We start from the raw sequence: 26850 nt of genomic DNA on the forward strand, positions 1-26850 counted from the left end.
AAATAAAATTGCAATTCTAAACATATTTATATAGGCTACATAACTGTCAGAAACTGTTTTTTTTTTGTTTTTTTTACAAATAAATATGGGGATCATATCTTCAAAGTGCTTTTCATTTTTCCTAATTACATACATTAAGATGATGTAAAATGTATTATTATTTTTTTACTTCAGCTAAACTGCACTGTGAACACAGATCCTTTTGATCCAAATGGATCCCTCACCCTAGAGTTTGGATTATCCAGCACTACAAATATGACAAAGATGTTTGCGCTGCGAGCGGCCTGAACTGCAGCTGCGACTCTCTCTTTCCCCTCCAAGAACAAACCCCGGCCATCCGATACTACAAGCAGTAACTGAGACGTTTCTGTTGAGAGAAAGGGACAAAAACAACAATAGAAGAGTGTATTAGACCAGAAATTGATGTAAGCAAATAAATAAGACCTAGAACTAAGGGCTGCTTTGTTTACAGCAATCTGATGTAAACTACTTTACCCGTGTTTGTCGAGCCAGGTATCTGCTGTTTGGCTGCCATGAACATATTCGTTGAAGTCTCTAAAAACTGAAAGATAAAATTGTTCCTAATTACTTTTATGTTGGTGTGGGATAAAACCTGACAAGTCAATTTAAAAATATAACAAAATCATATAAATGCATGTAAAACATAAGAACTAAAGACAAGTTATTTACTTGAGCTATTCTGGTCTTTTTCTGCTGGAACTGACAGAGCCGCAGTATTTTTGCTCCTGTTTGGTCATTGAACTGCTGGTGGAAAGGATGGAGCAGCTGGACACTCTCTCCAAAACTACAGCAAGAGAATTAAGAGATGGATAATTGAGTGAGTGAATACATGCATGAATGAATTAATCAACCAATCTTTGCACCAATTTTTCTGTGCTCTGTGGATCTGAACTCACCTGCACACAGCCACCTGGCCCACTTCCAGAAGTGTGAGAGCGTTCACTATGACAGAGACCGACTCAAACGCCAGCTACAGAGACAGACACATTTAATATGTTTATAAAAAAGGTAACATCCTTCCATTTTAAAGGATTCACATTAGGGGTGTTTCAATATACCGATAATACATGAAGACAACTGTGAAAAAATGACATTGATATCAGGTTAATACCACACAAATGCTAATATTGAGAAGAATCCAACGGCAGTAACTATCTGTTTGACACTCCAACAAAGTAGCTGGCAGTCTTCTTCGCAATGATCGTGTAGTGAAACTCTGATATTGTGACAGCCCTACTTCACAGGTGATATGTAATATCTAAAGCAATATTAGGATACTGTACCTGTTTGGAGTGGTTGTCCACCATACTGGAGGAGTCGTCCACAGCCAGGCAGATCTGGTAGTTTCTCTTACTGGGTTTTGTTCTCCTCAGCCAGATCTTATCCTTACGGAACTGACTGGCGATGTAAGGAATGACCTTGCGCATGTTCAGCCGTTTGCCTGTGCGGAAGTCTCCCCTGTTTGAGATCATTAAACAGTGTAAATGGTAAAAATCTTGAGGAGAGCTATTACAAACTGCAGGACCCACATGTTCCGGGTCTGAACTGATAAACCTGACAAGTGAATTGACAGTGCTAGAGAAGCTACTCTTTTAAAAGATCATTTCTGTGATCTTGAGGGAACAAGTTAAGTAGAAATGCTTCATTAGAGGTTGGATGGGAAGGTGGAGCGACCGACCTGAGTTTGGCAGCCTGCGTGGGCTCCAGGACGAGGCGGAGCTGCTCACAGAGCTCCTGGGACAGAGGAGACGTCAGGGTCTGGTACTGATGCCACAACACTGCTGCCGCACTCTCCTGAGTAACAACAAAAAAATGGCATGAATACAAATTATTTAAATATAAAAATTGATATGTGAGATGAGGAGAAGCTGCTTAATTGTCATGTGACTGGTGTTATGATGTCACCTCTTGTTGGGATCCTAAAGTCTGTCTCTGCCAGGCCTCCAACTGCAGCTCCATCTCTCTTCTCAGCTCTTCAGGGTTCTTCAGTGGTGCCTGATATAACACACAAATTTGCTGTACAATTGATATGCAGTAAAATAAGAGCAATTTCATTAGTGGCCCCGGTAACGGTTTGGGGTCGATAAGATTTTTAAAAATGTTTTTAAAAGAAGACTTTAATGACCTCTAAGTATGCATTTATTTATTTTAAAAAATACAGTAAACAGTATTATTACAATTTAAAATAACTTTACTTTTTTAATATATTTGAAAATGTAATTTATTCCTGAGATAAAGCAGAATTTTCAGCATCATAACTCCAATTTCCAGTGTCACACGCTCCTTCAGAAATCATTCTAATATGATGATTTGAAACATATTTCAATATTATTACTAATAATATAAGTGTTTCTTGGTATTTTTGTGTAAACTGATACGATTTTTTCAGGATTCTTTGATGAAAAGGAAAAGAAAGGTATTCCCTGTAACACTATACATGTCTTTTAATGTGTCCTTGCTGAATAAATGTATTCTTGCTGAAAAAATGTATTACCTTCTTCAAAAATACACTACCATTCAAAAGTTTGGGGGAAGTAAGCATTTTTTTTTTTTGAGTAAGCGTGAAACAACATACCTTTTGCATGTCCATCAGTAGTTCAGGTACAGTGTGGATGGTGGACTCATCACTCCTCTCTTTCATCTCTTCTTCATTACTGCTCTGTGTCTCTGTCTTCTCCTTCTCCTTCTCTTCCTCATCCGCCTGTTTCTGTGCCTCCAAATCCCCGCACTCCAGACCTGAGAGAGAACAGACAAATGTTCAACATGGACACATAGGTTATGCATGTGTGTACAAGCACTTGGTGGATGAGTGTATTGCACCTTTCTGAGAGGCTTTATTATCATTTAGTTTCTCTGGTTTAAGCTCCTGGGCTTCGACTGCCTGCAGGTCCTTCTCCTCCTCCACATCCATTGCAATGTCATCTTCCTCATTGTCCTCTTCCTGTTTCCCACCAGTTGGCTTTTGCTGCTCTGCACTGGCAGCATCTATGAGGAATAGATGTCAAAAGAGAACGTGACTCAGGTGGTATCTCTTCTAAATACTGTTTACATGGATAGGAACCTGCCTCGCATGAGCGCCACAGCTCAATGTTTCTGAATTAGTAAATGCATTTTACAGAAAATAAAAGTGAGAATATCCATAATTGTACATAAGTCCTCACCATATGTCTGAGCGTCGTATCTCTCCTCTCCTTGTTTCACGTGCTCGTACAGGTCAGACTCCTTTTGTGTGTCATTCTGAGTCTGATCCTGCGTTTTCTCCTCTCTGTTGTCAACCGTACGCAAACGCTTATTCACGCGCTCATTATAATCGCCCATTGAGCGCTCATTATCTGCCTGTCCAGGTTTGCGTTTGAAGCTCTGGTAGAAAAATAAAAGCGGTCATCAGCTTTTCTGTTTTACACATACAACATAAAGACAACATGCTATCTTTTTATTTTGAGCAACCAGACAAAAAGTCATAAATAAATGAGCAAATAATGGTTGCGTGAGACAGCCTGTTATTTTGCACCTGTGTGTTTTTTTGCCTCTGTTTGAGTGAACTCATCCTGGCCATCAGCTTGGAGTCGTGCCCTTCAGACTGACTGGCATCCGCTGCCCCGCTACCGTCCTCCTGTGGACATGGGCACATTTACATAATTGATTTACTTAAAGGTCCCGTTTTATGCCCCTTTTCACAAGATGTAAAATAAGTCTCTGATGTCCCCAGAGTGTGTATGTGAAGTTTGAGCTCAAAATACCCAACAGATCATTTTTTACAGCATGTTTAAATTGACATTTTTTGGGGCTCAGAAAAACGAGCTGTTTCAGTGTGTGCCCTTTAAATGCAAATGAGCTGCTGCTGGACGACACAGGGGGCGGAGCTTCATGAGCTCGCGCTCAGTCTGTCAGGAAAAATTCATCTCACGGAATGATGATAATATCAGAAACTCTCAGTAACGGCGTTCATTTCGAGTCGGACAATAATGCCTACAGAGTCAGAGTGCTGTATAGAGATGAAACAGGTATGGTTTAGTAGTTTAATTACGGTTATTATAACGTATTTGTCATCTGCTTGTAGGCTATGTATCCATTATTTATTAATAGCCTACAAGTCTGCTGTCTGAATGATGATCAAACATGTACTGATGAGTTTAATAAAGTTTATTGTACATCACACAAAAGATGAAGCGTCAGTTTTACTTCAGAAAATCACCGTAAGAGCTGAGTAAATACAGTAGCCTAAGTTATAAGAAGTGCGCAAGTAGCCAGTAGAGTTGAGGGAGCATTCCTGGGGGCGGAGGTTAGTCAAGAAACGGTTCTAGTGACATCATTAAAGAAGGAAGTAGAGGGGTGTAGTCCAATCGAGCCGTTTTTTGTAGTCAACTTCTGTTAAATAAAATATCTCGCTTGGCATTGAACTTTGAGCTTTATAATTTTACAGATATTATTTATGCTCTAACAGCAACATTACACACTAACTAAAGTTTGAAACATGGGATCACGCAGAACGGGACCTTTAACTGAGTCTTTTCCAGGCCTGAAAATCTATTTTAATGTCAGCATGAAATGGAAATAGCGATTGTCTATTCCTTATGGTGATGTATATATTTAAATTGAAACTAAAGGGCGGGACTTGATTTTGTCTATCAGGAATTGATCATTGACGTTTGCTGATTACTGCAATCTCGTGATTGATAGGACGGGAGGGAATATTGTCCTGTCCACATGCTCTGTGCTCATGGCACCAGAGAAGAGATACCATTGCGAAGGGTATTATGTTTTTGATTAAAGATTAGAAAGGGTACATTTTTAACACTGCAAAATTCGATATAAAAAAATTCAGGGTTTCCAGGACCATATATTTTTTTCTCTCCATGACCTTGGAGAGATTTTTAAAAATAAAAAATAAAACCTGCTTTTCGTAAGGTTGACATCTGCAAATATTCTCTTTTTTGTGTACCTCTTTTGCCTGGTCTCTCTCTGACGCGGCTCCAGCCAGCTCTACTGCGGTGTCACTCTGAACGTTCTCATCTCCTGTCTGTCCATCTGATGCATGTTCCTTCCTCTCAGAAGATTCCACCTGTGCATCATCATCATCATCCTCACCCCCATCCTCTTCCTCCTGTGAAATGTCAGATTAAAATTATTAGGCAAATCTTTCCCCTCCACACATTTCTTTGAAATTCACTATTGAACAACAAACCTTTGGTTTCTGGCCTTGATCAGCCGGTATGGACTTGTCCTCCTCTCGTCCTTCTTCCTGACCTTGATTCTTCTCCTCCTCGTCCTCCTCTCCCTCATTCTCTCCTCTCTCATCCGTTTCAGACTTCTGATCCTCTGATATTTCTGCTCTTTCCTTCTCTTCTGATTTGTCGTCTTCTCCATTTTCCTCCATCTGTCCTTCCTGTTGCTCATCTGTCATCTCATCGCCACCTTCCTCCGATCCATCTTTCTCTTCTCCAGTGTTTTCATCCACCTCCATGAGTTTGTCATCTATATCAAACGGATTCTCCTCTGAAACAAGAGTAAAATGAAAAAGTGTGTGAATTTTTTTTTCCTTCCACTTTTTAATATATGCACACTCATTCAAAATTCAAAAGTTTAGGGCATGTTTTCTTTAAAAACTTTTTAACACTTATTTAGCTAGGATGCATTAAATGAACAATTAAGACGTTTATAATGTTTTAAAAGATTTGTATTTTAAATATTTAAAGAAATATATTAAAATAGAAAACAGTCATTGCCTAAACAGTTAAATGCCTTGGGGAGCATAAAAACATTTAACAAAATCCTACCAACCCCAAACTTTTGAACAGTAGCGTACCTTCTGTTCGGGATTTTAAAAAAAACTCAGGAGATGTCTGAATGTTGAACATACCATCCCCTTCTCCCCCTTCTTCATCCTTGCCATCTTCATCAAGGTTAAGCTCATCTGGCAGGTCCATTGCTTCTGGTTCAGCTGCCTTCTCCTGCTTTCCGTGGTACGGGTCTACTTCATTCTCATCAAACTCACGCTACAAACACACACAAAAAACAAGTTGTTCAACATTTATGCATACATAACATATGAACTCTATTCTACTGGGAGACAGATCTGATAGAAAGAAATGGTGAAGGACTGACCTCGTCCACCTGTTCATGGATTTTCTCCTTTTCTTCCTCATCTTTTGGGTGATCTTTGTCCTGGTTCTTATCTTTTTTTGACTCTCCAGCATCCATGTTGTCATCCTTCGCAACCAGCTCTGACTCTCCCTGATCCATTCCTGGACCAGACTCTTCCTCTTTATCACCATCAACATCATCATCATCCTCATCATCTCCCCACATCCTCTCATCTAGAGTATCTGTCTGACCATCTCCCAGATCACCCATCTTCTTATCCAGCTCCTCATCTTCTTCCTTATCAGAGTCTTCTTCATCCTCCTCCCCTAAACCGGAGATGAGAGATTATGGTTATAATGCTTCTCTCAATATATAAAGTTCAAGTTATATATAGTACAATTTGCATCTACTAAAACCATTTTCAGTTCAGTCTATCATCTAATTCAACAGTAGGCTCAGTCACCTGGCTCATGGTCTGAGCCATCATGCATCTTTCCATCAAAATCTTCAGACATCTCAATGGCATTGTCCTCCTCTTTAATGTCCCGTTTGTCCTGCTCCTCCTCCTTCTTTTCCTGACCCTCCTGGAAGGTGTCTTCAACCTGAACAAAAGAATTCAAATTTTAAGTTTGACTCTACTTCAGAATTCAGTTGTAAAAACTTAAGTTGAATCAATACCAATTCTGTTTTAGTTCAATTCCAGTTCAGATGTTTATGAGTACAAAATGGGGGCGTAAGAAAATATAGATACACGTGAATATCTCAATATTATGTTTGCCGATATTTGATCAATTCTCAAAAACACAATCGATATTTATTTGTTAACATCCAAGATTCGTGGTAGTGGGTTTGTGTTCAATTTGAACTCCAACCACTAGATGGCAGTGTTGTTACCTCAAAACATAAACTGTGGAAGCGCAAGGGTGCACCCTTAGCAAACCCAGCAGAGCTGAAGTGTGGAGTCATTTTGACTTCCACTATAAATCAATTACTAAGGAGATTGACACGTCACGTTGTTTGCAAAAAAAGCCATGCCAAAATCCAATACTCTGGAAACATACTGAATCTAAAGAGCTCACTTAACATCCTGTTGCCATCCGCGCTGATGAGAGAGCAGTTTAGATGATTATGTAATTATGTGCCGAGCGCTTCCAACTTAATAAAAACACACAACAAAAATGGGTAACACTTTAGTTTAGGGTCCAATTCTCACTATTAACTAGTTGCTTATTAGCATGCATATTACTAGGATATTGGTTGTTTATTAGTACTTATAAAGCACATAATAACGCTTTATTCTGCATGACCCTCTACATCCTTTAATCCTACCCAATATCTAAACTTAACAACTACCCTACTAACTATTAATAAGCAGTAATTTAGAAGTTTATTGATGCAAAATTTGTAGTTAATAGTGAGAATTGGACCCTAAACTAATGTGTGACCCAAAAATGACAGTGGTGAGAAAACATCTGATCATAGCGATGTGCATGTGTGCACAAGCTCAAGTAACATTTATTTATATTAGCACTTTATACAATAGATTGCTTTAAAGCAGGCAACTTTACAGTATTAAATATGAAAAACTGTGTCATGGAGTGGACTATGCGCTTTCTGTTGTTAAATACTGCTATACTGTGAACCTTTAAAGCAGGATCTAAGAATACGTACAGTCTGTGTGTGTGTGTGTGTGTGTATATATATCAGTGCTGATGATGTTGTATGTTACAGGGACTGATAAATGCAAATGCAGATCCCATTGTTCTGATTAAATAAAATAAACCTTTTTTTGCTCAGTTTTTATGCTTATGGTGGTGTTATGACAGTTTTTCTAAAATTAGATCCACTTCCTAAAAAAACAAGAAATAACACAATATATCCCCTTTCTTACAGTATTGCAATATATCGTATCATGACCCCTGTATCAGATTATTGGCGATACACAGCCCTAGTACAAATGCATTCCGAACAGTGCTTCAGTCATACTAACGTACCTGATCCTCATTCTCGATTTTGTCACTGACGTCTTTTACTCCTTCACCCTCTCCTATTCCTCCACCCTCATAGTCATGAAACTCTGTCGCTCCCTCACCGTCTCCTCCCATCAGCTCCTGGGGCAGACAGAAACCCTGCAGAGTGATAGAAGAGAGAGGGAGAGAAAGAGACAGACAAAAGGACAGAGTAACAAAAATTATAATATAATATAATCTTTATCTTCACATTTCAAGACTAACAACTGCAGAGAAATATTCAAACCCAATTAAATGTACAGACAGAGATCTCTGGCATGACATACATATGGGGGAAGTAACTTTAAAGTCGTATGACAATGTAGCAAGCAGTCACAACTCTGTTTCAGAATCCCCCAGTGACCAGTAAAGTAGAAGACAATATACCTTCTGTGCGAGTTCAGTGAAGATGTTAGCGAGAACGGACAGCAGCTTTCCGGTGGTACGGTGAGCTCCCATTAGTACAGCCAGATAGTACCTCACCAACTCAGAATACAGACACAGCATGGGCTCCAAACGCACCACACCCCTACACGCCTCTTTCAGTTCCTTCATATAAAACATTAAATATACACATTTCAACTTTTTTTTTTAATTAACTGTTTGCAGAAAATACTGTGATGTGATGTCAACTGACCTGTAGTCGGTGGGGCTGACAGTCATCCCTGTGTGATCGAAGTCTCTCTAGCAGCTCTGTCAAGACTTTATTGACCTCCGGTAATGAGAGACTGGACATGTCTCCGCTCAGGTCTTCTTCCAGTAACTTGCTCAAGTGTCCTGGTTTCAAGAACTCCTCTGCCACCTCTGAGTCACTCTCTAGAGAAACACACAAAATGAGCACACAGACAAACAGATCCCCCTCAAACAAGCTCTACGTAAAATCCTGGGTGAATTCCTACCTCTCTTGCATTCTGACTGCTGATCCTCCTGCTTTTCTCTCTCATTCCTCTTAACAATGGTCTGAACCGCACACAGAATCATGTTTATTGCTTTCTCCAACTGCTCAGAGAACTCAACAGAAAACGGATTGGAACGTCCTGCATGCAGAGAAGAGAAAATTGGTAGATAAATGTGAATCAGTATAGACTACACATGCTATTCTGTATGTCAAAAATGACATACTACATGACAAAAAATATAATAAAAACAAGAATATATTTTTTTTCTATTTAGCTTTCATTTATTTATTTAGTTTGAGTAATTTTAGTACTTCAACTTATTTTATTTCAGTTAGCTGCCAAGGCAACATTTCTCATTTTCAAGTTTTCCACCTAATATTTATGCTCTTACGTTTCTGTGACTGTCTGATAGAGAGCAGGTGAGTCTTCCAGGTGGTGAACTCTGTGAGGCAGGTTTCCACCTCGTTCCTTACGGCCTGGAGACCACAGATGAGGGCAGGTTGGGTATGGGGGACCAGAACTCCGTCAGGAATAAAGAGCTGTTCTACAACCGGCATCTGGCCAACCACAATGCCCAGCCGGTCTAGCAAGGAACAGCAAAGTGTGAAGTGATCCCTGTGAGGATGAGAGAGAAGATAAATGTATAATCATGAATGATGTTAGAAGTTTAAAGGCAGGTGGATTTAAACTAGACATTAAACTCAAGAGGGATGGCGGACAATATCTTGCTAGAAAAATAGCCATAGAAATGCCCACGATTTCTTGGTATAAAAAAAAAAAAGAAAAGGAATACACTGAAATTCAAACACACACACAAAAAACTATTTTTTATTTATGCAAGATCATTGTTTGCACTTCCTGAACTTAATTGAACAGTTCAATTCAAGTGTTTCTCTGACTCACCAGCTATGGATAACTCTTTCTGTGGATTCCTGGGCTAACCTATCCAACTTCTCTTTCAGGTCTTTCACTTCCTTCATTAGGTTCTCCACCTTCTGCTCCACCTCTTTCCAAGCCTGCTCCCCTCTCCGCAGCAAACACGCCTGTGGCTGGATGTGAGGGGCCAGGGGAGACGGGTGGCTCAGTGTGGCTTGACCCTGCACGACTTCCCCCTCCCTGGCCTCAGCGGGCACTGCAGAAGAACCTTCAGGACAGCACTGGAAGATCCAAGAGAGCTGCTGGAGCACAACCGAGCAGTGCAGCGCTGAAGACTGAGCTCGGGTGATCCAGTGCTGGAGAGGCTCCTGAGGAGGGAGACCGCTGGCATCATCTCCAGAGCCGGCCGTGTGAGACTGGATACTCTGGACATTGTCGATCAACTTCCTGTTGTTTTAAACCGAGAGCAATCAGAAAACATGCAGTGTCATGGCATACAAGAGGGCAGGCACATCAAATGTACACACTGCAGTTCAAAAGTTCAGTATGATTTGTAAGTCTCTTATGCACACAGAGACTGCATAAAAACAAAACAAATTAAAAACAGTAAAAACTGTTGTCTATTTTAATATATTTTAAAATGATAAGGCTGAATTAATCCAGGCTGAATTATTCCAGTCATCGGTGCCACATGATCTTATTATTATCAATGTTGAAAATGCGGCCTAATATTTTTTAAGGACAGTACCTCAGATGGACCCAGTGCTCTGTGAGTCCAGCAAGTCTTTGCCTTTGCCTCAACAAAAGTTTAAACAGGTGAGAGGTGAAACCTCGACATCGCTCTACATTTCCCAGACCAAGCTCCTAGAAGAACAAAGAAAGAAATAAAAAACAATCCCTTACCGCAGCACTACATGAAGACTACATGAAACCAACAAAGCACAACTAACATCAACATCAAATCTAAAGCAGACGCTAAATTGATCAGATTATATCGGAGCTGATTTAAGGCCCTCACCTTAACGGCACATTGTAATGCTGTCATCATGGTGTTGCGCCTGGCCCAGGATCGATAGAAATACTTCTCACAGCCTTCCCATGCATTCGTCATCTCAGCAAATAACCTGTGGACATTAATAACTATCAAAATCAGGCTCTGACCCTCAGCTCTATAGAAGACACTATAGATGATGGTTACGTACGTGTGCTCTGTGTTGTCCTGTGTCTTGACTGAAGACAGGGCTATCTTCATCTCCACTGGCTGCAGGCACAGTGTCTCATCTGGGTCTGCAGTACGACCCCAGTTCAGACCCTTACGGTAGGACAGACCTGGAGAGAAATAAAACTATTAATCAGCGGTCTACATCTTACATATGGGGGTCTATGGCAGCCCTATAAACCATACATCATAGAAATATGAAATCTGGCACAGTTTTAGAAGTGGTACAAATTAGTAATCTGACTAATTTAGGGCTATCTAGGACCAACTCTATAGCACCACCACCAGTTAGAATTTTTTTTTCCACTTTTCAAATGGCTATAACTTTTGAACGCTTTGTTCTAGAAAACTGAAACTTAGCACACCTGATTCGCCTCACCATGCTGATCACATTTGCCATCTTACATTAAGACGCCAACCATTACAGAAGTCGCCATTTTGAAGTACAGTATTCCATTTTTTTCACTTCTCCTCCAAATTTTGTCCAATTCTTATGAAAAATGACTTAACAAATTTTTGTTATTCATCCTTGTTCAAAAGTTGTCGCAAACTTAATGTTATAACCTTGGGAGAAACCAGGCTCAAACCTTTATAATTAATTAAATAATAATTAAACAACGATGTTTCCAGTTTTTCTTTCATGACCAACAACAAATTCTCTAATACCACAAGAAATGACTCAGACTGACCGATCTGTGCAAGCATCTTGAAGAGATCTGCTAGTGCTCTCTGTTTCTGCAGGAGGAAGTGTTTCACCTCCGCCTTCTGCTTCTCCTGCTCCATGCTACGGTCCACCGAAAGGCTCTGCAGTGCTTGCACGTTTGCAATTATTTCGACTGGACAATAACAAATTGGAGAGAAAGTTAAATTTTCAGGTTCATATGAGATTTTCACAATTCATTCATAAGTATGCCTTTAATAACTTGAACATGTCGAGTAAGTTCTAGGTAGGATATAAGATATGCATACAAGCATAAAATTATCTAGTTTAAGAAGAAGAAGATCAGACAAAATAATCTCTGAAGTTATGAGCCTTCGGGTGAGGGCAAAAAGTGATACCTGTGAACTGATCCAGGTCTTCTGAGATCTCAGGCAGAGAAGTCTTCTTTACCAGTTGCACACACAGCTTCTTCATCTTCCTCGTGAGGACAGGCAGACGGGCTTGGAGAGACGAGGGCTCTTTATCAGATGAGAGTTCTTCTGGACCATCAGTCTGATTCATGAAAAGTGTTTAAATACAACCATGTTAGAAAGACAGATACCATATGGTTCATGATAAGGACAAGAGAGATAAAAAAAAAGTTAAATATCAGGAAATCCTTTAAAATTCAAGATGTCATATTATATGCAAAGCAATTGTCTCATAGGCAAAAGAGTTGAATTTAAGATGAAAGTTACATTTTAAAATGACAGTTTGGTTTGAATTGAGTTGCTATTTCAGCTTGAGATACTGTTACCTGCAGATCTCTGCCCTTTCCAGGCAGGGCACCTCTCAGTGCTCGGTGAACCCTGTGCAGAGGAGTCTCCTCAGGCTGTGACTCCACATCATGCATGATGCCGCTACTGCCCTGCTCCAGCAGACAAGGTGCACACGGCTCCTTCAGTGCTGCCTCAAACTTCTTCACAAACTTGAACAGGGTCCTGATCACAGACATAATGTCATAACGTTAATTTTAAATCATTAAAGCCAGTTTGAGGCCCATTGCTTAAGCACTATGTTAAATAAACATGTTACATCTTCTACGTTGAGTGCTGGAATGTAACAAACATTCTGACAAATAATGACAATATCATGTTGATGATGTGATTAAGCTGAAAACACACTACCACTCAAAATTTTGGGGATGGTAAGACTTTTTATTAATATATTTTAAATACATCACTCTCACCTGTGTGTCTTCTCCACTGACTGCTTGATGGACCAAAAGCTGACATCATTCCACTTGGAGATTTTGACAAAGTCCTATATGCATCAAGATAAAGATTGCATCAAATCAATAAGAGACAGGAAGAAAAAAAACAAAATATATATGATATCAGTCTTGCCTGCTTGAGTTTCACCTACTTTGAGCTCTTTCTCTATAGGAGACCTCAGCTGGGTGATCTTGGTCTGGATGCTGTCTGAGAACTGTGTGTAGTATTTATAGAGATTCCACAGCAAACTGCCAAGTGAGTCTGTGAGGATGAAAGGACAAGGTCCTGCATTTAATGTGGCCTGCATAGTCAACACTTTGTCAAACAACACTAATACACAAAGTAGCAAAGAAGAACAAATAATAATAATAAAAAAACTGTACAATTTAGTCCATGTGTGTTAGTGATCTAGAATAATCTCTATTCTCTTACCATGTCCTCCCTGTTTAGGAGCCAGCAGGACGTGGCAGTGAAAACCAAGCAACATGGACAAGCGGACAGAAAACTCTCCTAAGGTGGAGCCTTCTATGAAGGCCTGCAGTGTGGATGAGACTGACGAGAGGGAAATATCCTCCACACCATCATCTACTGGACAAAAAAATGTGATACAATGCAAACCCATTAAATGCGATATATTGGAATTAGTCATTTACTGTAGTAGGAGGAGAAATCGTTTTACTACTACATATATAAAAGTGCAAGTCGGTCACCATGTCTGGTGTCTGTCCTCTGCTCCTGTAGGTATTTCTCTATGAGTTGGTAGATGGACAACCAGTGCCTGGTTGAATTCTCAGCGTGGCGCTTCAGTGCGTTATCAAGGCTGCTCGACCAGCAGCTGTGGAAATACAGTAGTTGAAACCAGTTAGAAAATCATGTAGCAGTCTAATCCAACCATACAGGCTTTAACCACCACCATTAACGAGTAGTGTCACTAGACTACTTACTTGAGCTCAAGTTTTCTCCACTGAATAATAAGTTGTGTGACAGCTTCCAGCTCATTCCTTAGAGACACTGCCCGGCTAGCATTGTTTTCCCAGTCCTATGAGGAAAAATTAGAAAAGAGCTGCTCTAAAACTGATATCATGGCTTAAAGGACAAGTTCGGTATTTTACACTTAAAGCCCTGTTTACAGATCGTATCTGATGAAATAGAACGGTTAAGATTAAAATTTGGACACATGCTCCTGTCCCGAGAATTTTAGGTTTATTTCGCTTTTGTGGACCTATTTTGCCAAACGCGTCACACCCGTGATTCTTCCGTTGAGAGCTTGAATAATAGACACTCCAGCCCAGTTGGTGGCGATAATGCACCTTTGCCAATTGCAAGCAAACCACGGGCATTTCATTGAATACACAGAAGAAGCAGAAGAAGAAGCGGCGGAGTAATACCGTAAAGGTGCTGCGGTCTCACAGCACGTCCTATTAAGTCAATGGAGTTGGACAAAAACTACGATAAAACCTGTTGGAATGCATCTTTTTCAGCGATTTTTGAGGGAATATATCAGTGAACACCCCCTGACCACTCGGTGAGTTTCACGTCTTTGTAAACGAAAGTTTAATGTGTTTTTAGGACGGAATCTTCCAGTGCATATAGACAACCATTGTGGGGGTGGGGGGGGGAAGCGAAATAAACCTAAAATTCTCGGGACAGGAGCATGTGTCCACATTTTAATCTTAACCGTTCTATTTCATCAGATACGATCTGTAAACAGGGCTTTAAGTGTAAAATACCGAACTTGTCCTTTAAGCTGTGCACAAATGGCCAGTAATCTACTGACTAGTATTGGTTTAAGGATATACGTGCATGAATGGATTCCTCTACCTGTGCTTTGCTGAGCAGGATCTCCAGACCATTTAGGAACTTTGCCAGAGGGCTGGAAAGACTGAATGCTAATATCCTCTCTATCACCATGGTGATCTGTGACACATAATACAATAGGGAGGTGTTAAGGTGAGAACTAGTCAAAAGCTTTATCAAGCTAACTGACTTTCAATTACGTTACATCTCAAATGTTAACTAAGCCAGGGATTTTTTGAAAAATGAACTAACTGTCTTTTATATTGTTACTATACTGAAGCCAAAGTAAATTTGTTCAGTTCAAAAGATTTTTTGAACATTTTAATACTTTTATTCAGCAAGGATGCATTAAATTGATCAAAAGTGACAGAAATACATTTATAATGTTACAAAAGATGTAAATTAAAAACAAATGCTGTACTGTCTATTCATCAAAGAATCATGAAAAAAATGTATCACTGTTTCCACAAAAATATTAAGTAACAGCTGTTTTAAACACTGATAATAATAAGAAATGTTTATTGAGCAGCAAATCAGCCTATTAGAATGATTTCTGAAGGATCATGTGACACTAAAGACTAGAGTAAGTAATTTGCTGCTGGAAAATGAGCTTTGCCATCACAGGAATAAATTACATTTTAAAATAATTTGTATAATATTTCACAACATAACAGTTTTTACTGTATTTTTGATTAAATAAATAGAGCCTTGGAGAGCATAAGAGTCTTCTTTCAACAACATTAAACTACTTTTTTTTTCTCTTAATTTTTTTTAAGTCCCTTGTGGGTCTCTGTACCCCAATTTCAAAACTCCTCAATTAAGCAATGACAATAATAGTAACGGCTACTCCCACCTGAACAAGAGCAGGGTGTTCGGGCCAGTCGTTGAGGCGCTGTTTCACGGCCTTGCTCAGCTGTTCTAGCGCTGGCAGACAGATCCGGGCCTGACTCATGTTAGGCTCTATGTAGAAGTCATACGGCCCATCATTCTGCAGAATCAGTCCAGCTGGACCCCCTGAACCGCTAACCGTGTTTTGGAGCAGAGTGCTGAGGAGGAGCTGAGAGCCCATCAACTTAGGATCCACTTCACAGTCTGAGAGAAAAGGGGAGAAACAGGGAAAGGTTAGATGAAGAGATACGTAGGGCCTGTGGAGTTCTGATCTGCATAAAATGATGCCTTCATACCCATTAGATGGTAGAAGCGGGCTATCAGTGGAGCTGTGATTTGATAGGATGAAACCAGGGCACTGATGTGGTGTTTGGTGTGATTGGTTGGCAAGTTGGGCTGGTACCAAAGTGACTGAGCGTAAGACAAGCAGAGTCTCTGATGGACCTGAACCACTGTGCTCATGCTGCTGACCAACAGGAAGCTGCTTGTCTCACTAGACTCCTCCTTATCTACATCATCGTCGTCCTCTATGATTATTGGCTGATCGAGACTAGGTTCTGAAGTGATATCAGAAAAATCCTGTGGAAAAAGTGGAGAAAACACATTATTGGCCAAAGTACAAACTCTTACTGATTTGACAACAATGGAAAGGGCAAAAAAAAAAAAACATGCAAATGTGTGTGAACGGATTTAAAGACACATAAAAACAGATTACTGGTTTAGTCCATCTTTACCTTGTGGTAGGAAGGAAAAGAGCGTCTGAACTCTCTCTCCTCCTGCTGGTCCTCCGTAAGGCCTGTCCCGTGCAGACGAGAGCGGCTGCGATACAGACTGGCTTCCATCTGCTCTTTTTCTCTAGCTCTCTTCTCCTGCTCGTCCCATTCATTCACTATAGCCTGAAGAAAACACAGCCTATGTCACTCTTGTTAACTTCACAAAATAGTTTTCTCACAAAAGCTGCTTTGTGAATATGTATCGTGAAGGGCACTAAACAAATCAATTCAACTGAAAATGTTTCTCTGCAGGTTTAAACATCTAATAGTAATAGTGAGTAGAAAAAAATGCTGTTAACTTGGAGTAAATATTTTCCTAAATAGATAATAGTATTCTTGGCTTTAAAATCAATAAGGTAACACTTTATTTTACAGTGTCCTTGTTAAATGTAGTAACTATAGTAGTAACTTTAAATTATGCATAATTACATGCAACTAACCCTAAACCAAACCCTAACCCTATAGTAAATTCATGTAGTTAATTAATATTACTCAGTAGTTAAATGTATAATTACACTGTAACAAGGACACCTTAAAATAAAGTGTAACCCAATTAGTATATATTAGTAATTATTATATTATTATAACCAGTATACTATTTTCCAGTATATATATATATGTGTATATATATATATATATACACACACATACATACATACACACTATATTAACTAATAATAAAATACAGTAGTCAACATTTCAAGTTGATCAAAAAAGTTAATCAAAGTTGTCCTAAGACAAGAACGGGTACTTTGATAAAGATTTTGACACTTTGAAAAGATTTTAAAGTTTGACACCACATCAAAAAATCTGAGATCCAAATTTAGATTAGTTGAAATTAAATTCAAAATCTTTTAGACTTTCTCCTGTCATGTTCTTGACACAGGTTTTATTGTTTGGGTTTCTGCACTTCATATCTCACCTGGCAAACATGTCTGAAGAGTTTTTGCGTCTCTTCACTGAGATGTCCGGCACTCAGCGTGTGACTCTGTATGTAGAGCAGGGCATTCAACAGCAACAATGCATGATCTGGGATCACGCGGCTGACCTCTGTCGCTGGCAAATGCTTTCCCAGGCCCTTTAGCATACGCATGCATTCCCTTGAACACAGGTAGTCAGCACAGGCCAGATCAGAGGATGCCGCTGGACTTGGAAAAGCTAGCATAGTGGACACGAGACGCGTCAGACCCGGTTGGGCAGTTACTGAGGTGGACACCTGAGACGCCAAGAGTCGCATGCCATGCTGCACCTGCAGAATTGCTGCCCTCAGGGGCACCACCACATCAGGATAGAGCGGGTACTCCTCAAGCAGCCGCTGGCAAAATCGGTGCTGTGAAGCCTGCCAGACGGCCTCCTCCTTCAACAAACCCTGAATCCCCAGCCTGGATTTTGGCCCCGGGGCTTGTAAGGCCTTCAGGAGGTGGGAGAGCAGGTCACCCACTGCAGCTGGTTGGCCGATGCTGCACAGGTAGTGCTGGAGTTCCTGATATAGGCGACCGTATTGGGGGTCAGGGGGGCGGCAGGCTTGTTTACGACTCAGTTCACAAATCTGCTCTTTGACCTGCTGCATACGGATCCACAAGTATCTAAAACACACACACAAACTCTCTCAATATATCTCAATATTTTTCTCTCTCAATATTATTCAGTACTTAAATGTATTATTACACTGCAACAAAGACACCTTAAAATAAAGTGTAAACAAAATCTCTCATATCGGCCGATAACTGATATTGGCTGAAAATCTCATAACTGACATGGTGCCAAGATCTTGTGCATCCAAACAAATCTATGTAGTAGGTTGTGAAAACAGGGGAATTTAGCATAAACTATTAAATATCGGACGATAACTGATATGATACAATATCTCATGCATCCATTAAAAATTGCATAGTAGGCTGTACCAGAAGTAATGGAAGCTGAATGTTTGGTTACCTGATGCGAGGATGCTGGAAGCTGTCAGTTGTGCTACTCTCCTCAAGCTCCGCCCCTGTGAGCAGCTGTGAGGAAAGACTCCGCCCTTTCCACTCTTCCTGTAACAAAGCAAGCTGAGAGACACAAAAAGTCATCATAGATGATTTGCATTTGTAGATGAAAGGTTGCAATAGATCTCTAGAATGTCACAAAATTAGCCACTTGCGAGCTTGCCTCACCTCCTCTTGTGCATAGCGGAGTTTATATCCCCTTTTTACCGCAGGGTCAAAAATTGTTTGTGGAGCCCAAACTTGGATTTGCAGCAGACCCATGTTCACCCAGAAAACTCCAGAGCGGGCAAGCTGGACCGAATCTTGTGCCCGGTTGTGTGCAAACTGCGTCAAGCATGTGACTAAGGTTTCCAGAAAGCCCTCTGGGAGCAGGTTTTCAGGCAGGCCTTCTCTGAGGGAGATCTGAATCTCCTGGGCAGCACCAATGGGGTCCGGGCCTTCAGTTAGACTGTCACAGGATTCTGCATAGCTCTCCTGTAAACCTGGAGACAACAGCTCACAGAGCGACTGCAGCTGTCTACGCAACACAAGTCCTTGCAACCTACAGTCAGTTAATCTACAGAGAATGAGAGAAGGAATGAGAGAAAAATGTATCATTGCACAATAGAAATTACAATAAAAATATATTGAAATTTTTATATAAAAATGTATGTTGTCAAATTGATTAAATCGCACCTAACAAAAGTATATTTACACAATACATATTATATACACATTATATAGATGTCTGTGTGTGTGCATCTGTGTATATATACTCACACATGTACACATATACAGTATATACATAATATATAAACATATACATATACATATACATACACATACATACATACATACATACATGTAAACATACTTTTATGTTAGATGCGATTAATCGATTAGACACCACTAATTAAAATAAAAAACATATATGGAATACAATATATTTAAATGCATATTTTAATATTACAATCCCATACTGTACAAAAATTGTCTAAATCTAACATATGTATCCGTGTTTAGGTATGATATGTGGTCTCTACCTGAAGTCAGCAAGCTCAGCCATAGCCATATTATCCCAGATCACAGCATTCAGATCTTGCAGCTGCCCAGTTCTCTCTCTCCACTCGCCCAGGGTCACCCGTGATGATGACAGGAAGTGTGACCCGGATGGATCCCAGCGGCCGCCAGCATCAGTGTTGCTCAGAACTCCCAGCATGCAGCGGGACCACACCGCACGACTCAAGATGCCAGGACCCTTCACATCGACAAACATCATGTCAAGGTTATTTATTCATGTTAAATAACATGTTAAAAAAATAAATAAAAAAAAAAGCAGTGTTTTTAGCTCTTTCCCCTCAAACACACACACATACCGTATCAGATGGTCCCAACAGTGATCTGGAGTTGATGTGCTCCTCAGGGTTCAGTGGATTCCACTTCAGCCAACGGTCAGGGTCAGAGGTCACACTGCTGCTCCATAACGCTGCCAGTGTCTCAGACAGCAGCTCACACCACACCAGCGGCAGCTCCTCCACAGGCTGGTGAGGGAATAAAAACAAGAATGAAAACTGAGATCAACTGAAATTAATATTTTAGTCCCTAGTGAAGCATGTGATTCTCAGTAAATGGAGAAAGGAATACTTCATAGATAATTTAGAAGTTAAACTCAAAATAGTTTAAACTGAATTTTTTTTAACTAAAGTCATTTGTATTGTTTGTATGACACATTTAATAATCAATTGAAGCTTGTCAAATGTGACTCAAAGATAAAACATGGCCTTTGATGATAACACCGGAATCATTATTATGGAGGAGTTTTGACAGACCCTCTCAGTGCCTAGCAGGAACCAGAGAGGCTGCAGCTGTCGGATGTTCATGGGTGTCGACTGCATACAGAAACGCAGATGATTAGAGAAGGACCTGCGCAGACCATCTTCTGCCTTCTTATTGCCTCTGTAGAGCAAAATATACAACACAATATGAGTAAAACACAGAACAAAGAACGCCTTATGCTACAAGATCCTACTTTGCAAAATCAAGTTTTGTTGATAAATAACATTATTAAACATAATTTTCTTTCACTGAAATAAAGATAAAATAAAATACAATGTAAATAACAGCCCTGTCTATGAAATCGGGCCTAATTATTTTATAATAGTTAAAGGTAGGGTAGGCAATTTTTGTTATACTGGCTGAAGCTCTCTTTATATCCTGATAGCAATCAATAATAGAAATGGTATAAATAAAAATAAATTAAAAAAAGTACACATATCTTCTGTGGAAATCTCAGGACCAAAAAAAAATTCCTACCTTCCTGTCAACATATGCATTTCCATACCTCCACGCACCCTGATCACGCAGACATCACACATCATCAGTGCGTTTCATGAGGCCATGCATAATTGTAGACAGACGTCAGTCACCGAGCGCCACAAACAAACAGCAGCCACCTTTTACAGTTCCTCCTGAACCAAAACAATGAGCTTATGCTGCGTTCACGCCATGTCGTAACCGTAATTATGAGATGAAAACCTGTGACGTTCTCCTCGGAGCAGCTCACGTCCTCAGACTCTGATTTATGCGTTTATATGTCAACACTTTGAATGCCGAAATGAATCTACAGCAGTCAGGTGGTACAAGAGATCTTTAAGTTGTTTATGTTCATCATTATTATTATAATGTTATGTGCTTTGAGACATGAAGTAATTTAACACAGTCGCTTGTCTCGTGACTCTGCTTTTCATGTATTTTGAAGGAGGTGTGGCTTTGGGAGCGCTCTGAAGGGAGGGTGGGATCATATGCTTTCAAAGCTAGCTTGCTATTGCTAGCCTCTCTGAAATTGCCAACCCTACCTTTAATAATTTGATAGAGAAACATCATCATACCCTGGTGTGACTGACAGATACAGCAGGTCTGTGGTGACTTTCATCTGGTTAAGTACCGCCAGCTCCTCCAGTGCTGGCCACAGTTGAGCTCTGCGTGCAAGCTGCAGTAACACCTCCCTGTCTGGTGCGGCACCGTCTCCCACTTCCTCCTCATTATCTTCAGACAGAGAGTCCAGCAGGCCACAGGAAGCCATATGACCCTGCTGCTGATCCACACAGCTCACAAGTCTCTCCAGGACACCTGGATAGAACGATCAGTATATTTTGTGTTAATAAACTAAGGGGATCAGGATTTGCCTGGTTGTATGGTTTAGTACTACCACTTCATGCACAAAATTCGTAAGAATTACTGTCAATAATGTAAGGTAGCCCAAGTGACATTTACCTGACTTCTGAGGCTCCAGCAGGAGGTTGGCCTGAAGCACTAGACCCCAAGCTTCTAGCAGAGCCTCTTTTGAGTCAATTCCCATGGCCACACCACGGAGACGAGACACCTCTTGTTTCCATAGCGATGCGAGGCTGTTGTCGAGGCGCAGGTCCCTAACATCCAAAGCCCCGCACAGCACTCGCAAACGGGCCGCACATTCAGCCACCGCCTCCAGCTGCACAGAAAAGATTATTTTAGATTATTGGGATTATTTTAGATCACTTAGAACGCAATTGAAATAAAATACTTCTGATGCTTTTAATAGAATTTCTCAATTTATTTTTGGGTGTTTGCCCAAACACTTTTTTATTTTTATTAGACATACTACAATTCATTTTTTTTTTTTTTTTTTGAAATGAATACCATTTATTCAGCAAGAACACATTAAATTGATCAAAAGTGATAGTAAAGACATTTATAATGTTACAAAATTTCACTATTTTCTATTTCTACTTCAGTACTTTCAAACTTTATATAATAATAAAAAATAATTTAAAAAAGTGTAATACGATTTGAACAAAAATATTAATAACCACAACCATTTTCACCACTGATAAAAAGAAATGATAAGAAATGTTTCTTTAGCACCAAATTAGCATATTAAAATGATTTTTGAAGGAACAGCTGGAGTAATGGCATAAATTATGTAATGAAATGCATAAAATAAATTAGGTTTTAAAATATATTGAAATATTTATATATCGCTGTATTTTATATATATATATATATATATCCACATTCTGTATATAGCCTAACCTTGAATGGCAGTGGCTTTCCTAAAGTCTTCTGAATGCCCTTCAGAGAAGAGGCCACAGCCACAGAGCTGGAAAGTGTGTTTTGGATGGCCGTGGAGATGGTGTGTAATTCCTGTTGGCCTCTGAAACAAACATACACATATATACATATAAACAAACACTAAAGAGAACATTACATGAAGACTTTTAATCATGTAATAAAGCCATTACTCACTCATAGTCACTATCCCCCATCAAAAGCTGAGGCAGTCGCAAAATTAAGTTTTTGTGCACCCACTGCCAGTGCAAGGACAGCACACACACCCCCCGTGTATCCGCAGACAGCGTGTTACACACAAGCCAGAAACGATCCCTCCACTGCAGCAGCTGCAAGATCTGGACACACAAATCACATCACTGTAAACCAACTGCAGAACACTAGCAACAGCAGCGTGGCTATAATGAAACCGCTCTGACCTCAAACATGAGGTGGTCAGAGATGTAGGGCTGGCCCGACTGCATGGCTTGCAGTACGAATGTATCCCACAGGTCGAAAAACGAGCGCAGGTGGACCAACACTGGATGAGGCAGGTGGCCTATGTCAACCGTTCCTATAAAACCCAAACATATATAATAGTCACATACAAACTAGTATGTTCATGTCTCCTAATATTAACAGGGTATTTTAACATGGCTGTGGAAGTGTGCGAATACCTTTTGAGAAGGCAGTGGCAAGTCTCAAGGCGCTGTTATGAGGTGAGCTGTTTCCAGCACTGCTGTTAATAGCTGCTCTCTCCTCTCGGTCCATCAGCAATATGATCCTTTCAAAACAGAACATAAAACATATAATTTTTTACTACAAAAACATTCCAGTAAAGAAGAATAAGGACTTACCTGTTGGCAACAGCGTTTAGCGCTTCCATGAATTCCATGTATCTCTCCTCATCCTCAAAGTTGCAGGTGTTGGCCAAGATGTCCAAGTACTGCTTGTTCCAGCGCATGTCAACCAAAATCCTGTAGTCATCTGATCAAGAATGTGTTTTTTTTTAGTAATTTCACAAGTCTGACTGAATATTACAGGTTTGAATATGAATGGTTTTTTTTTGGAATATTATTTTGATTGATTATTTCAGAGTACATGTTAAAGTCCATGAAGCGGCATTCTCAATGCATTTAACTTCCATTATGTGACTGACTTTATAATGAACCACAATGTTTAACAGAAAATAATAAAGGGTGGGTCTTTTATCTATCAGGTCATTTGGATTGATATTATACCATGATATTGTATTTCCCTACTCACACGGCTTTAGTTAGATCAGTAGAAAGTTGTTTAAAAGGACTCAGAGATCAATGATTATTAGTGCACGGTTAGACCATGGGCATTTTCTAAGAAAGAAACTGCTTTCATTTTCATGACTGCATATATATGAGAGTGTATATGTACCTGTGCTGTGTGGCTGCAAAAGCTCTGCTAGACATTTGCCTTTCCCGATGAGCTTGCTGTTGAATACAGCCTTCAGCGCTGTGCATCCTGCGTCCAACTGCATCAGAGATGCATCTGCAAGGACAAGCATGATCTCAGGACTGGGCGCTGAGATAAGCTCTCAAGTAGTATGGCTACACAAGCTATACCAAACACATTAAAAAGCATTATTTTTCCTATACAGCCTACCTGGTGCATGTTTGTAAGTTTTGGTAAGGTGGGAGAGCCAGCTGGTTCTGAGAATCCAGTCACTGTGAGAAGCTCTTTCTGTCAGTATTTTAACTGCTGTCGGGAGGAGGCGCAATGCATTCTCTGCTCCTCCGTCCAGTCCTCCACCTCCGGAAAACTGAAGCCCATCCAGTACAGCACCGCTCTGCATCGCCCTCTGCAGGTCAACTAGGCTCAGTGGACGATTCCTGAATTGGTAAAGGTTATTATACAAGGTTATTGTTGTTAACTACAACAAAAAAAGGGGGGACATTTTTTTTTTTTTTTTACATTTATGCTAATTGAAATAATCAAGCTCAAAACTACAACCAAATAAAATGAACAATGAATTAATTGATATCAATCAGTTATTATTGCAGTTTCAGTAAGCTGTATTATCTAATTGACCAAATATAAAAAACAAATAGATGAACATAAAATGCTGATTTGAGCTTGATTTTGAGTTCAGAGGGATAATTTGGCAGCTCTTATTAAAAAAAGAATAAAAAAAGAAATAAGATATATACAGAAAAACTAAAACTAAACTGAAGCTAGAAAAAAAAAGTAAAACAGAAATTCAAAACGGAAATGTCTTTAATGAGCACAAATATTAGTGCAATCTCATTAACACCAATGAAGTGGCTGGTAATAAAGAACAAAATTATTTTTGTATGCATAGTTCTGACCTTTTTTCGTAAAGGCTGAGAGTGTTGAGGCAGTACAGGAGGACCTGTCCGTCTCTCTGGACACTGGAAAAACACGAGTCCTCAGTGCACAGCAGGGCTGAGGGGATGCGGTCCGGCCAAACGCCTGCACACAGCAGCCCACTGCCCCAGTCCTCTGAGTCCAGCACTGCCAACTGCCTCTCTATGACTTCCTGTGCCAGCTGAGACAGGATGTGAAAGGTGGGGTTGATGGGGCATAATTTGAGGGATTACGGAATTATATATCTTAGCTTGTCATGCTTATTGAAAAATGTCTATGAACCTGCTGGTTAGCAGTGGTGCGCTGACAGAAAGCATAAGCCTCTCCACAGGCCTGTAGAAGAGCACAGGGCAGATCCACACCCCTCTGGAGCTGACCAGACAACAGAGACGCAGCATGGAGCAGAGATGACATGGATGACGCAGGCGAGTCTAGAAGATGTTAAAGAGAGAATAGACATTAACCCTTATCCCAGGACGTCATTCAATACCCTCACCCTCATTCATTTTTTTAAGGTTAGACATCGACCTTTTAAGTTTTCCTTAATCTATTCATTATGAATTATAATCTTAAAAAATATATATATATATTTATAAGTAAAATAAGTATATTTTTTCTGTGAAACAATTGAATCTCTGATGACTCAATAAGTCCAATTCACCCTCATTCCTCAAGGTGTCATTGTCTGATACACAATGATGACGTGATGTTTCACTTATAATTACCAAAAAAATAAATAAATACACACAAGTATCATCAGCAAAACTTGAAATGTCTCAGCGATTTACTTCAGAGCATGTACTGAACGCAATCAAATATTAGTATCACTAAAACTCTGAACAAGGGTTATTAATCACAGACGCACCCCATATGGTCTTCTTGATATCTGAATGAATGGAGATGAGCAGGTCACACACACAGTCTCCAGTCACTCCCAGGGTGTGTAAAACCATCTTTAGATCCAGAGTGTCCCAGCACACACCCTCATGCTCGCCAGGGATGTAGATCTCAACACCACGGTTCCTCATGGCTCGAGAGATTTCCCCGTGCGTGGGATCCATGGTGAGAAACAACCTACAACACAGTGTGAAATAGGATTAAGCAAAATATATTTCACAGATCTGTACTTTCATATGGCAAAATAAGTTTGGAAACAGTTTAGCTGGAAGTGGTGTCAGTTGATGCTTTGATTGTACCTGAAGTTGGGGTGGGGAGTGATGGTAGGTGTGGTTCCATCAATAATTCCTCGTTCATTAATAGTTAATGACCCGCCAGGCTCCAGGAGGGCGTTGAGTCGATCCAACACTGAAGGGCTGAAACACATACACATAAATAGTTCATTTAAGAAATTTCATTTTATATCTGTTCTATCTGGAAAACTTAGTCAATCGTGGCGTTCTGCAGCAAAGTACTTTTTTTAACGTTATGCTAGTTTCATGTCTTGTATCACTCTGCACTATTTCAGGACCATTTATTTAAATCTAATTTGATAATCAGCCATTAAATGAGACAATTATAAGATCATTTCTGCTTCTATTGGATCACCAATGTTATATTTTCAGTAATGAGTGCTGACAAGAGTGTTGTGCCGGTGGCTAAAAATCAGTCATTGAATCATTTACTCAACTGATTCCTTAAAACACAGACTTGACTGAAATGAGTCATATCATTCTTCATTAAAATGTGTCTACAAATCTACCAAGAGACTCCAAAAAGAGTGTTTAAGCAGTTTAATCATTTTAAGAAAGATCTATTTAAAAAGACCTGCAGAAGTTGACATTGTCCATGAGCAACCAGTCTCCAGCCTGCAGAGCCTGAACTAATGTCCCATCTAGCCACTCAAAACCACCATGAGTCCAGCCGTCCTGCATCTGAGCCAAGCGCTCCTTCAGTAGAGTGAAGTCCATCTGCAGCTTTGACATGTCTGAAGGGGACAATCAAAGATTATGACAATCAAAG

General features: G+C 40.0%; 1 protein-coding gene across 2 annotated transcripts in view; it reads right to left on the minus strand.

The window, feature by feature from the left end:
• mdn1 (midasin AAA ATPase 1) overlaps positions 1 to 26850 on the minus strand; it is a 56199-nt gene that overhangs the window by 1389 nt on the left and 27960 nt on the right. The window contains exons 44-100 of one of the 2 annotated variants that reach the window (XM_082146629.1): positions 26656 to 26815; positions 26088 to 26204; positions 25757 to 25965; positions 25174 to 25322; positions 24873 to 25072; positions 24169 to 24395; positions 23941 to 24054; positions 23388 to 23517; positions 23208 to 23314; positions 22971 to 23104; positions 22729 to 22889; positions 22516 to 22636; positions 21718 to 21934; positions 21333 to 21573; positions 20274 to 20400; positions 19821 to 19985; positions 19488 to 19702; positions 18634 to 19021; positions 18416 to 18528; positions 17403 to 18066; positions 16442 to 16603; positions 16004 to 16286; positions 15673 to 15911; positions 14844 to 14939; positions 13967 to 14061; positions 13733 to 13857; positions 13455 to 13607; positions 13174 to 13283; positions 12998 to 13071; positions 12566 to 12749; positions 12168 to 12321; positions 11798 to 11944; positions 11092 to 11218; positions 10908 to 11013; positions 10638 to 10753; positions 9917 to 10336; positions 9405 to 9628; positions 9014 to 9151; positions 8752 to 8930; positions 8502 to 8663; positions 8100 to 8234; positions 6569 to 6707; positions 6127 to 6431; positions 5882 to 6017; positions 5207 to 5517; positions 4964 to 5125; positions 3533 to 3634; positions 3183 to 3381; positions 2842 to 3006; positions 2597 to 2757; positions 1927 to 2016; positions 1700 to 1815; positions 1305 to 1479; positions 918 to 991; positions 691 to 805; positions 496 to 562; positions 225 to 367 (exon numbers count right to left, since the gene is read on the minus strand). In XM_082146629.1, the coding sequence (XP_082002755.1) occupies positions 225 to 367; positions 496 to 562; positions 691 to 805; positions 918 to 991; positions 1305 to 1479; positions 1700 to 1815; positions 1927 to 2016; positions 2597 to 2757; positions 2842 to 3006; positions 3183 to 3381; positions 3533 to 3634; positions 4964 to 5125; positions 5207 to 5517; positions 5882 to 6017; positions 6127 to 6431; positions 6569 to 6707; positions 8100 to 8234; positions 8502 to 8663; positions 8752 to 8930; positions 9014 to 9151; positions 9405 to 9628; positions 9917 to 10336; positions 10638 to 10753; positions 10908 to 11013; positions 11092 to 11218; positions 11798 to 11944; positions 12168 to 12321; positions 12566 to 12749; positions 12998 to 13071; positions 13174 to 13283; positions 13455 to 13607; positions 13733 to 13857; positions 13967 to 14061; positions 14844 to 14939; positions 15673 to 15911; positions 16004 to 16286; positions 16442 to 16603; positions 17403 to 18066; positions 18416 to 18528; positions 18634 to 19021; positions 19488 to 19702; positions 19821 to 19985; positions 20274 to 20400; positions 21333 to 21573; positions 21718 to 21934; positions 22516 to 22636; positions 22729 to 22889; positions 22971 to 23104; positions 23208 to 23314; positions 23388 to 23517; positions 23941 to 24054; positions 24169 to 24395; positions 24873 to 25072; positions 25174 to 25322; positions 25757 to 25965; positions 26088 to 26204; positions 26656 to 26815 (9848 nt within the window). Of the gene's footprint in view, positions 1 to 224; positions 368 to 495; positions 563 to 690; positions 806 to 917; positions 992 to 1304; positions 1480 to 1699; positions 1816 to 1926; positions 2017 to 2596; positions 2758 to 2841; positions 3007 to 3182; positions 3382 to 3532; positions 3635 to 4963; positions 5126 to 5206; positions 5518 to 5881; positions 6018 to 6126; positions 6432 to 6568; positions 6708 to 8099; positions 8235 to 8501; positions 8664 to 8751; positions 8931 to 9013; positions 9152 to 9404; positions 9629 to 9916; positions 10337 to 10637; positions 10754 to 10907; positions 11014 to 11091; positions 11219 to 11797; positions 11945 to 12167; positions 12322 to 12565; positions 12750 to 12997; positions 13072 to 13173; positions 13284 to 13454; positions 13611 to 13732; positions 13858 to 13966; positions 14062 to 14843; positions 14940 to 15672; positions 15912 to 16003; positions 16287 to 16441; positions 16604 to 17402; positions 18067 to 18415; positions 18529 to 18633; positions 19022 to 19487; positions 19703 to 19820; positions 19986 to 20273; positions 20401 to 21332; positions 21574 to 21717; positions 21935 to 22515; positions 22637 to 22728; positions 22890 to 22970; positions 23105 to 23207; positions 23315 to 23387; positions 23518 to 23940; positions 24055 to 24168; positions 24396 to 24872; positions 25073 to 25173; positions 25323 to 25756; positions 25966 to 26087; positions 26205 to 26655; positions 26816 to 26850 lie in introns of both variants that reach the window. The other variant, XM_082146628.1, reaches the window with a different exon arrangement.

This window comes from Leuciscus leuciscus, assembly GCF_965113295.1.
Source record: "Leuciscus leuciscus genome assembly, chromosome: 19".
Classification (NCBI taxonomy): domain Eukaryota; kingdom Metazoa; phylum Chordata; class Actinopteri; order Cypriniformes; family Leuciscidae; genus Leuciscus; species Leuciscus leuciscus.